This window comes from Tachypleus tridentatus, chromosome 12, assembly GCF_004210375.1.
Source record: "Tachypleus tridentatus isolate NWPU-2018 chromosome 12, ASM421037v1, whole genome shotgun sequence".
Taxonomy (NCBI): Eukaryota; Metazoa; Arthropoda; class Merostomata; order Xiphosura; family Limulidae; genus Tachypleus; species Tachypleus tridentatus.
Genome location: NC_134836.1, coordinates 131,394,901 through 131,407,249, shown reverse-complemented (window position 1 = coordinate 131,407,249; position 12,349 = coordinate 131,394,901). Strand labels below are relative to the sequence as shown.

Below are 12,349 nucleotides of genomic sequence, written 5' to 3'. Positions count from 1 at the left end.
TTTCTAAAGTTACACTTGGTTATTAATTTAGAAAGTTAATTATTTTTTCTGAAGTTACACTTGGTTATTAATTTAGAAAGTTAATTATTTTTTTCTGAAGTTACACTTGGTTATTAATTTAAAAAGTTAATCATTTTTTCTGAAGTTACACTTTGTTGTTAATTTAGAAAGTTAATTATTTTTTCTGAAGTTACACTTGTTTATTAATTTAGAAAGTTAATTATTTTTTCTCAAGTTACACTTGGTTATTAATTTAGAAAGTTAATTATTTTTTCTTAAGTTACACTTGGTTATTAATTTAAAAAGCTAATTATTTTTTCTGAAGTTACACTTGGTTGTTAATTTAGAAAGTTAATTATTTTTTCTGAAGTTACGCTTGGTTATTAAATTAGAAAGTTAATTATTTTTTCTGAAGTTACACCTGGTTATTAAATTAGAAAGTTAATTATTTTTTCTGAAGTTACACTTGGTTATTGATTTCCAGAAAATAACTCCTTAATTAATGCTGTCTCTATTCTGTTCCAACTGGTCCGTAGTGAGTTGTATGAAAAATATGATTTGTTTCATTTATATTTTCATTTTTTAACAACAAATACAAATCGTGAACACTATAAAATATCTTAAAAAACTGAACAAAGTTTGTATCGTACGACAATGTTCCCCCAGTGGGCCAACAGTAAATTTACGAACTTCCAACGTTATGATCAGGGGTTCAATCACACGTGGTGAGTTTGTTTTTTTATAGCAAAGCCACATCAAGTTATCTGCCGAGTCCACCGAGATGAATCGAACCCCTGATTTTAGAGTTGTAAATCCGTAGGTGAACCAAACTGTAATAACTCACCGTGTGTCTTTGAGCCAAAAATAAAAAAAATACCAAAAGTATAAAGATTTTTTTTTAAAAAAAAAGAAAGGCCTAAGTCTATGTTATATCAAAATTACCCAGAGCACTCACTTCAATTAATTTGTTCTTCAAGTTTCTAGCTTCCAGGTTGGTTGTTCAAAAACAAACAAAAGTAATCGTTGTTCATAATGAGAAACTAACAGTTAATATTTGTACACCACAACAGTTTTAACAGGGTTTACTTTTATTTTTACAAGTTACAAGAACAAATATTTGCTTACAAAACAGTTTGCCATCGTCTGGTTACAAAAACATAACAAGTTGAACACTTAATATATATTTAATCTAATTTTCTCACTTTACGATTTTCATTCATTGCTGGTAAAGAAAACCGTACATTTAAAAATATTTGTATTTTAAATTATTGTTTGGTTTCCCACTTTGCTTGTAATTTATTAGGTATTTCAGAGTGGACGTTCAGCGTTTCACAATCTATACTGAGCTAAGAATATGTCACAGAAACATCTTAGAAATTAAACAATCATACATTAAAATTCAGGGTTAAAGTCCAGCCCGTTGTGATTTAAATTTTTGTAGTAATGTTTAGTTATAAGTCATATAAGTCTTCATTGCTTCACTGGTAAGCTTGAGGGCTTATAGAAGAAACATTTGAAATTCATGCTGGGTGATAAGCATAGCCTTTGAGACAATACTAATCTATAAGAACTTATTGGTTTGCGAGGATGCTGTAAAGCACAAAGCTATACACTATGCTGTCTGTGTGGTGTCTACCACAGATACTGAAACCCGATTTTTAACGTTATAAGTGTCCAGACTTACCGCTGAGTCACTGGCGGGGACTATTGGCACATTACTTTGAAGAACTAAGACATTTTAGACATATATTCGAATTTTGTTTTAGTCTTGTTTCAAATAAGCCGGATCACCACAATCTTGTGCTCTCTGATCTTCAAGTAAAATTTAAAAAATAAAAATAAAAATTAGGTTTAAATACACATTGAAGTTGAGGCTAACGAACTCTTTGTTGTACAAAGCGAGCTGCCTTAAAATATATTTCAAACTATTAGAATATATTTACTTTTGTTTTGTTTTGCGTAATTTAAAGTGTGGCTGATTCAACGGTTTTGAAGGCAGAACAGTTGAATTTTCATTTCGTTTTTAAATCATTACAAATTAACTAAAACGTTTGAAAAAAAAAACTCAAAAGAAATTCTACTAAAAATCAATTTCTGAAAATTTTGTTTTGTTTGAATTTCGCGCGAAGTTACACGAGGGCTATCAGCGCTAGCCGTCCCTAATTTAGTAGTTTAACACTAGAGGGAAGGCAGCTAGTCATCACCAGCTACCGCCAAACCCTTAGGCTACTCTTTTACCAACGAATAGTGGGATTGATTGTTACATTATAACGCCCTCACGGCTGAAAGGGCAAGTATGTTTGGTGCAGCGGGGGTTCGAACCCACGACCCTCAAAGTAGGAGTCGAACGCCTTAACCCACATCGCCATGCTGAGCCGTTTGTAAAAAGTGTTATCATTAATGTTTTTAAAACCTTACTTTTAAATGATGTTTATCTGATGTATAACACTCGTGAAGTAACATTAGTGCATTTGTTGTTAGTGAAACGTCTTCACAAACAAAATACAGAGCCCTTATATATTGACAAACAAGATACAGAGCCCTCATAAACGTTACATATCACAGCTATAACCTTGGTCATCATTAAATAATTCCTTTACAAATCGAGATTACAAAAAACTAAAATTAATAATGATGTAGGCATACGATGTTATCTAAATAAAATAACATAATTGACATAGAAATACTCAATAAAGCATGATAATTACATAGAGTACTTTTAGGGTTCTTCAAAGTGTTTTGATTCTTAGGACTTTCTGAAAGAAACTCGTTTCTCAGTCTCCTCATCATTACTCATAGAACCCTTTAGGAACGACTCAATAGCGTCGCCAAGTAACATTGCATTCAGGACATTTCCATCATCCCACACGACAGTTGCATGTTCGCCATCTGATTCTCCCTCTTTGTTGTTTATCTGGTTCATCATTTGTTTTTCGTCCAATGATTGTTTACGTTTTTTTTCTTCAATGGTCTGGTCTTCTTCTGAGACTTTCTTCTTTAAAGTTTCCCTTTTCAACGATTCTCCATCGGTTCTAGTTTCATCACTTAGACTTCTTTGAAAAGCTGTATTTTTTGATTTTGATCGTTTTTTGGATGCGTTTGGACCAAATGGGAGAATGTCTGATTGTTGAACAGTCGAAGAATCAATTGTCGCAGACCGTATGTGTCGTAAGGGGATTCGTTTCGTCACTGAATCTGGCACTTCCACTTTAGGCTTAATAATGGAGAGCAAATCTTCCCTTTTGCACACAATGCCTTCTTCTTGGGTTGATTTTCTACGAGATGTAAACTTTTCAAAAATGGAAGTGGTTGTGCGAGAAACTTCTCGAATCTCTTTTTCGAGATTGCTTGGGCCTTCTTCACTACTGGATCTCTTTCGAAAGATATTTCGTTTGGTTTTCATCATTCTTGCTTCGGTTGGTTTGATTCCAATTTCATTTTCATCTGAAGTAGAGACAGAAACTCTTTTAAGATTCTTTAAAAGTCTACTGATGACAATGTTCTGCTGAAAACCTAGAATTTTTCCAAGCAAATTTTGAACTCTTTAATTTTGTCTGAGTAGCATCCTCAGAAACCAATTTTTTTGGGACGGTACCCACCCCAAAGCCTGCTTCGAGTGTGTGTAAAGTTTTTCTTTTCTCCGGGCGTCGACATACAAAACTTGCCAGTTCTTCTCTCTTCAGCTCACCTTTTCTGTCTTCCTGTTCTTGTCTCGCGTCTGACTCTCTGTCCTGGAGTTTTGGTGGTTTATCCAGTGACAGAAGCGACAGTTCAACAGTAACTTCTTGAGGTGCGTCGAGCTTGGAAGTCGGCAGAGATTCTTCCATTTCCTGTGCTATGTAGTTTTATCAATACAAAATCAGATACTTTTAGAAAGAATATAGTCACAAGTTATCTCATATTTTAAGCTGCACAATATAGACTTATCTTATTAGGCTTAGAAGTCAATGAAAGTTCTTTTCAGTAAAGATACGTTTGTGACTCCACATAAACATTTAGGAAAGAAATTTAATCTTGCCTGTTTGTAATCCTTTCCGGAAGTTTGAATGATGGAACTTGAACTGTGTAAACGTATTCTTCAGATGTTTCTTCTGATTTTGAAAACGTCAGATTGTTAGTTCCAGAGATGATTACTGAAGTCAAATCTGAAATCTCACTCTGTGAACGAAAGGAAATCAAAAGGTTGAATAAGTTGCAGTACATTTAACAGAAGTGTTTTGTTAAAGAATTTAGATGATTTAATAACTATATAGAGATGGGTTTTTGTTTTACATGGACAGTCATATGAATATATATATATCTTTGTTTTCGCGAACTTAAACACGAAGCTACACAATAGGCTATCGATACTCTTCCCACCACAGGCATCGAAACCTGGTTTCTAGTGTTGTAAGTTGTCTGCAGACACATCTCTGTATCAATGGGGCTATATGGATATAAACAAATATATGTTAAAGTATTAAAACAGTTAAATATCTACTTGTAAGTAGGCCTACGTGGAGAAGTCATTAGTTATAACTAGCACTAGGAACTATAACGAATAAAATTAAATATCTACTTGTAAGTAGGCCTACGTGGAGAAGTCATCAGTTATAACTAGCACTAGGAACTATAAGGAATAAAAGTAAATATCTACTTGTAAGTAGGCCTACGTGGAGAAGCCATCAGTTATAACTAGCACTAGGAACTATAACGAATAAAAGTATTTTGTTTAAAATTATCTCAATCACCAGAATTAAGTAAATAAACTTATTGTATAATTTTTGGGTAAGTTTTTAGAATAATATACAATTTTTCTAAGGCGCTGAAAATATTCGCCTTCTCGGCAATAGGAACGTCATTGTGTGTCGATCAATCCAACATTATTTGTTGGTGAAGTGTCCTAAGAGTTTGTGGCGAGTGTTGTCGGTCAGTTGTGTATTTTCTAAATATAAGGTGACAATTCGAAACTAAGGAAGGATGGCCTTAGTAGTTTTATCAAAAAACAACAACTTTTCTCTGCTAATTAGGCCTAACATAGACTAGATTGTTTGTTTTTTACAACCGCTTTTGTCCGGCATGGGTCATCTGAGGGTCGCGTGGTCGCACCAACCGTAGGGGCGTTATAATGTTACGGTCAATCCCACTATTCATTGGTAAAAGAGTAGCCCAAAGGTTGGCGGTGGGTGGTGAAGACTAGCTGCCTTCCCTCTAGTCTTACACTGGAAAATTAGAAAAGGCTAGCGCAGATCACCCTCGTGTAGCTTTACACGAAATTAAAAACAAACAAACAAATACCACCGCTTTCATTCATTTTGTTTCCGAAATTATCAAAGTTACCTTCTGAAATGAGAATTCCTAAACATTAAACATTTTAATTTATTAAATATGTTGTTTTAGTCAGAGAAAAGTTTTACAGTAGTTGTTTTGAAAAGATATAAAAACACTTTATGAAGTACAAATGCTCTGAATATTTCATTTAAGTTTTAAAAGATGGGCACAAAGATGAGAATAAATATTATTCATTTGAAGTTATACAGTAAATTATTGTAAATGGTCCCTTCCAGTTTGATTCTGCTTCTGAGGTTACTAGTTATTACGTAGGAAATCGTCGAGCTTGTTTGTTGCATTTCGCGGAAGCCTACATAAGTGGTATAAGAATTAGTCGTTCCTAATTTTAAAGTTATAGACTAGATTCTTGCGCTGACTTTCAAGGCGTGAAGATGTGTATTTGTTGTGTGTGATAAGTATTGGCTCGTTCCTCTCAGAAATCCCTAATTCGGGCCTAACCGTCATTGGTTAAATCTGTATACGATTAGGATTAGGTCTACAACTGTTTCACCCACGATCGGTGAGCTTTTTCAACAAGAAGATGTACTTGTATTTCTAAATACTTTCTTCCAGTTGTCACTTGTCAACACTTTAAAACAACAGGCCTTAACAAAATCCAACGCTTACGTCTGGTCGTCTGGCATGTTGCGACTATAAGAAGAAAAAGTAGGATATGATAACCGGGTCTTCGAGTGAGTCATCTGCCTCTTTATACCTAGGTGAGTCTAGTGTAGGTGGCACTAAATTTATGAACATAGCTACAAGTTAAGATCTAGATAACTTAATTAGTTGTGTTAAATTACAGCTGGGTAAAGTAACAAAGAGTACGCAAAAGGCTAGGCGTTTTGCGGAAAAATAAATGTTCCATTGATTGAATGTATGTGTAATTCCACTAACAGGAATCGAACCCCTGATTGGAGCGTTGTAACTATCGATTGAAAAGATTAAAAATCGTTCATTGAAACTGTAAAATCAAATGAACAAATAAAGGAAATGAAACCTAACACACCGCCCGGCATGGGCAGATGGTTTAGGCACTCGACTCATAATCCCAGGATCCCGGGTTCGAACCTTTTCATTTGTGGGGCGTTATAATATTACGTTCAATCCTACTATTCATTGATAAAGGAGTAGCCCAAGAATTGGTGGTGATGACTGGCTGTCTTTCTTCTAGTCTTACACTGCTAAATTAGGGACGGCTAGCGCAGATAGCTCTCGTGTAGCTTCGCGCGAAATTCAAAACAAACAAACCTTGTACAAAATAAAACAAAGATGAACATTACACTAAACAAATTTTACACAAATTAAACGGGAAGCATCGAAACATGCCATTATAAAGAAGGAATATTTGGTTCGTACAAAGAACCATAATTAGCAACAGAAGTAAGGAAACAAACCTCGAGCAAATATAATTGCCATACAGCGTTTAACTAAGGACACAAAGTTCTAAATACTTGATTAATATACACATACGGGGTATGAAACCCGATACACAGGCTTCATTCCCAGGGGGAAACTATCAGCCATCAAAGACATTAAAGAATAGAGAATATGAGAACAAGTATTTGTTAGTAGGACAGAACAACCTACAAACGTCAAAGTTTACACATAAAACGACATTAAGAAACCGATAACTAATTGTGTAGCACACGTTTGTATAGTAGTCGTACACGGCGAACTGTGATACAAGAATTATCAACATAAATAATAACACTAAACGACAGACAACAACATCTGCAACAGAAAAAACTCACAGAACAAGTTAATACACAACGAAGAGAACACGAACAGCAAATAAATCTCGATATCAGATAATAGTACAGTAACAGAGGCTATTAAAAACATTTTTAAAGATTTCATTCCACTGTACCAACACCAGGAGGACAAACAAGACAGTCATTCTTATTATAAACCCAGTAAACATCCATATTACACCAGTAATACCATTTATAGTACAAATATTCGTGAGCGTATGTTAAACAATCATTCACAGTTCAAAACAGTAACATCCAAGGTAGTAGTTTCGTTTCCAAGTAGCACGAGATCGAAGACCTTGTCATACCTTAATATTGTAGTAATTGTTGAAACTACGCGTTATAAACAAAATCAACTTAAGTTTTCGGGATATATCACCTTAAGGGTAGAATAAATGAAAATTACAACGCACCCATGGCCACAGACTTCGATATGTGATTTATTTATTTATTTATATTTGATTAGCTTTACGTGAACCACGGTACGGCACGTTGACCACTGTCGGCCCTGATCAGCACAGAACCTCAACTTCTAAAGAATACAATCACCGCAAATATTTTGGAGTACATTGTGGTATTCAGATATCTTCTTGAGACTGGGATCATAGTTATTTCTGTGTTTTTTAGTACAGATATTTTAAACAACAGACTAACTGGTTTAGTAATGATTTTTTTTTGTTAAATAGTTTTGAAATTTTTACGTTGTCAGTGAGGATTAGAACCTTATATAGAGATGTTCGAATCAACCAAATATTATGCTTGAACTTATTTGGGAAGAAGTTAGTGGTTTAAGTGAATAGATTTTCATAACTTATTGGAATTTGTTGCGAAAAAAAGTTTTTTTAATGATAGAATATTTAATTAGATCAATGTATTTAATAAGAGTTAAAATTAACACCTATTTTTAGCTGTTCTATATTTATATTATGAATAAATTCAGAGCAGTGTGGGTTAGTTTAAAACAATTAGCGTACGGAAGAGACGTGGATGGCATTTTTATTTTGTTAAAAATAATAAAGTATTTTGCAGTATTAGATTACCAAACGTTCAGATCATATTTTAACGTTTCTTCTCGTTCAAAAGACTTTTTAAAAATAAAACTTTGTTAGTTTAAAAGTACATCAGGTTAATATCACCTAAAGCACCTAGCACTTTAACCTGGAAATTAGGTAGTACGTAGAAGTCCATGTATTGCTCACTATCCCAGGGTGTATCACTACTAGTCCATTGTGTGGCCCACCTCCCTTTTCTCCTCCACGACTGAGTATCATGGTGTGCCTAATGTACAAGGAATTATGGTTTGTTTTCACCCAATAGCATAGAGAAGGCAGCTAGTTAACACCATCCACCGCCAACTCTTGGGCTGCTCTATTATCTTCAAATAGTGGAAGTGACCTTCACATTATAACGCTCATACGGCAGAAAAAGCTGGCATGCTCGGTGACGGGAATCGTACTTGAAGTTTTAGAAGGAAGATACTAAAGTAGCCTTTACGATCAATCTAAACTTACCTAGGCATTGGATTGTTTGTTTGCTATGTTTTTTATGGAGAGAAGAAAACTAGCCACCACCATCTACTGCCAACTCGTGGGGTATTCTTTACCAACGAATAGTGGAATTGACCTTCACATTATAATACCCCTCACTGCTGAGAGACCGAACATGTTCGGGAAGAGGATTGGAACTCGCGATCTTCAGATTTGTGAGTAGAGTGTTCCATCCATCAGGCTTAAGTAGATGTGTAGCCAGCCGTCTGGTATACCGCTGACTAAAGTACCTCCCTCTGATCAGTAGATGGAAATTTGATGTAGTTATACAAGGAACTTCTTATGTCTAACATGAACATTTAGATCCCATGTGTCGCACCATCTGATTCGGTTTAAAATAACAAAAGGTGTTGTTGAAAGAGGGGTAAAACGCTAAAGTCATCTAATATACGTAACCAAAACATATATTTAACAACAAACAACATTTAAACCTGACTGTAATTTTATAAATTTTCACTTTGTAACGGATTTAATATTATATATTTATTTTAATATCTGTATTTATTTCACTTTAATATATATTTAGAAATGCGTGTAACTTATATTGTTAAATATGTAATGCGGAAGTCCGGTTTATTCTCTAAATTTGTAGAAACTTTTCGAGCGTAAGAATCAGTAATGTAGTATATATGTAAAATGCTAGTGATTGTAATGTAGTAGTGTAGTATATATGTAAAATGCTAGTAATTGTAATGTCGTAATGTAGTATATATGTAAAAGGCTAGTGATTGTAATGTAGTAATGTAGTATATATGTAAAAGGCTAGTGATTGTAATGTAGTAATGTAGTATATATGTAAAATGCTAGTGATTGTAATGTAGTAATGTACTATATATGTAAAATGCTAGTGATTGTAATGTAGTAATGTACTATATATGTAAAATGCTAGTGATTGTAATGTAGTAGTGTAGTAAATATGTAAAATGCTACTGATTGTAATGTAGTATATAGAAGGAAGGCAGCTAGTCATTCAATTCTAAATTTAAATTTCTGGACATATGAAATCGTAATACGTAGCGTAATAAACCTGAGACTCATTCGAGATTAATTATTGGGTTGAGGAATAATTCGTGAGCGTTTTTCCAAGTTAAAAATATATTCATAAATGAAACGCTTTCGCAAAATATTTCATGTCATTTGGTAGATAATTTCTTGCTCTAATAGATGGTGTGATTGATTTTCATATGTCTTTAATTTTAGCTTTCATTTTCAGCTCATTAAATGGAATGTCAAGTGGACAAAATCGAGCATTTTCGACACCATCTGCTTTTCGCATTTAATTTCTTGCAATTTCGTTTAAAACAATGCATACTATATACCTAGGTATTACATGAAATAAAGTACCATAATAAATGTTTTGGGTGTAATGTGTTCATGCATTGAAGTATTGTATAGTCTTGCATGTAATGCTTGAATGAAATTATTTAAAAACGCTCACGAATTATTCCTCAACCTAATATATTACCTAACAATCTGGAATATGAACAAGAACAAGGAACATTTTATCTTAAGGCTAAAGAAAATAGTTTGTCACAAATATTTTTAATGTATTTCGATCACGATTCCGTTACAACCATTATAGTTTACATCATTATAACTGGTTATATAAGGAATAAACCTTATTATTATAAGAAGTGACGTCGTAATAACAGTTTTGTATGTTACAAATGCAGCCAACGTTTAGGAGATTTATTACAGTGAATACTAAAACGCGTGTAACAATGTTCGGACTACGTGCCAGTTGTGAATAGTAAACCACGTGTAACATTGTTTGTACTGAGTACCAAGTTGTGAATAGTAAACCACGTGTAACAATGTTTGTACTGAGTACCAAGTTGTGAATAGTAAACCACGTGTAACAATGTTTGTACTGGGTGCCAAGTTGTGAATAGTAAACCACGTGTAACATTGTTTGTACTCAGTACCAAGTTGTGAATAGTAAACCACGTGTAACGATGTTCGTACTGGGTGCCAGGTTGAAAATAGTAAACCACGTGTAACAATGTTCTTCCCGGGTGCCAAGTCGTGAATAGTAAACCACGTGTAACAATGTTTGTACTGAGTACCAAGTTGTGAATAGTAAACCACGTGTAACATTATTTGTACTGAGTACCAAGTTGTGAATAGTAAACCACGTGTAACAATATTCGTACTGCGTGCCAAGTTGTGAATAATAAACCACGTGTAACATTGTTTGTACTGAGTACCAAGTTGTGAATAGTAAACCACGTGTAACAATGTTCGTACTGGGAGCCAGGTTGAAAAAAGTAAACCACGTGTAACAATGTTCTTACCGGGTGCCAAGTTGTGAATAGTAAACCACGTGTAACATTGTTTGTACTGAGTACCAAGTTGTGAATAGTAAACCACGTGTAACATTATTTGTACTGAGTACCAATTTGTGAATATTAAACCACGTGTAACATTGTTCGTACTGAGTACCAAGTTGTGAATAGTAAACCGCGCGTAACATTGTTTGTACTGAGTACCAAGTTGTGAATATTAAACCACGTGTAACATTGTTTGTACTGTGTACCAAGTTGTGAATAGTAAACTACGTGTAACATTGTTTGTACTGAGTACCAAGTTGTGAACAGTAAACCATGTGTAACATTGTTTGTACTTAGTACCAAGTTGTGAATAGTAAACCACGTGTAACAATGTTCGTACCGTATTCCAAGTTGTGAATAGTAAACCACGTGTAACAATGTTTGTACTGGGTGTCAAGTTGTGAATAGTAAATACGTGTAACAATGTTTGTACTGGGTGGAAGGTTGTGAATAGTAAATCACGTGTAACATTGTTCGTACCGGGTGCCAAGTTGTGAATAGTAAACCACGTGTAACAATGTTGATACTGGGTGCCATGTTGTCAATAGTAAACCACGTGTAACAATGTTTGTACTAGGTGTCAAGTTGTGAATAGTAAACCACGTGTAACAATGTTCGTACCGTATTCCAAGTTGTGAATAGTAAACCACGTGTAACAATGTTTGTACTGGGTGTCAAGTTGTGAATAGTAAACCACGTGTAACAATGTTCGTACCGGATGCCAAGTTGTGAATAGTAAACCACGTGTTACAATGTTCTTATCGGACACCAAGTTGTGAATAGTAAACCACGTGTAACATTATTCATACTGAGTACCAAGTTGTGAATATTAAACCGCGCGTAACATTGTTTGTACTGAGTACCAAGTTGTGAATAGTAAACCCCGTGTAACATTGTTTGTACTGAGTATCAAGTTGTGAATATTAAACCACGTGTAACATTGTTTGTACTGTGTACCAAGTTGTGAATAGTGAACTACGTGTAACATTGTTTGTACTGAGTACGAAGTTGTGAATAGTAAACCACGTGTAACATTGTTTGTACTGAGTACCAAGTTGTGAATAGTAAACCACGTGTAACATTGTTCGTACTGAGTACCAAGTTGTGAATAGTAAACCACGTGTAACAATGTTCGTACTGGGTGCCAGGTTGAAAATAGTAAACCACGTGTAACAATGTTCTTCCCGGGTGCCAAATTGTGAATAGTAAACCACGTGTAACAATGTTCTTACCGGGTGCCAAGTCGTGAATAGTAAACCACGTGTAACAATGTTCGGACTGCGTGCCAAGTTGTGAATAGTAAACCACGTGTAACATTGTTTGTACTGAGTACCAAGTTGTGAATAGTAAACCAAGTGTAAGAATGTTTGTACTGGGTGTCAAGTTGTGAATAGTAAACCACGTGGAA

General features: G+C 34.5%; 1 protein-coding gene across 1 annotated transcript; it reads right to left on the bottom strand.

Moving 5' to 3' along the window:
• Nucleotides 1–1,081: 1,081 nt before the first annotated feature.
• LOC143234712 (uncharacterized) lies at nucleotides 1,082–4,155 on the bottom strand. Its single transcript, XM_076472273.1, has 2 exons — nucleotides 4,019–4,155; nucleotides 1,082–3,835 (listed from the first exon to the last, which is right to left on the bottom strand). The coding sequence occupies exon 2, from the start codon at nucleotides 3,404–3,406 to the stop codon at nucleotides 2,747–2,749; it is 660 nt and encodes a 219-aa protein (XP_076328388.1). The 5' UTR covers nucleotides 3,407–3,835; nucleotides 4,019–4,155; the 3' UTR covers nucleotides 1,082–2,746.
• Between the last annotated feature and the right edge of the window lie 8,194 nt (nucleotides 4,156–12,349).

What these genes read in the sequence shown, in the direction of transcription:
- LOC143234712 (XM_076472273.1), bottom strand. Translation starts at nt 3,406, where the DNA reads ATGATGAAAACCAAACGAAATATCTTTCGAAAGAGATCCAGTAGTGAA.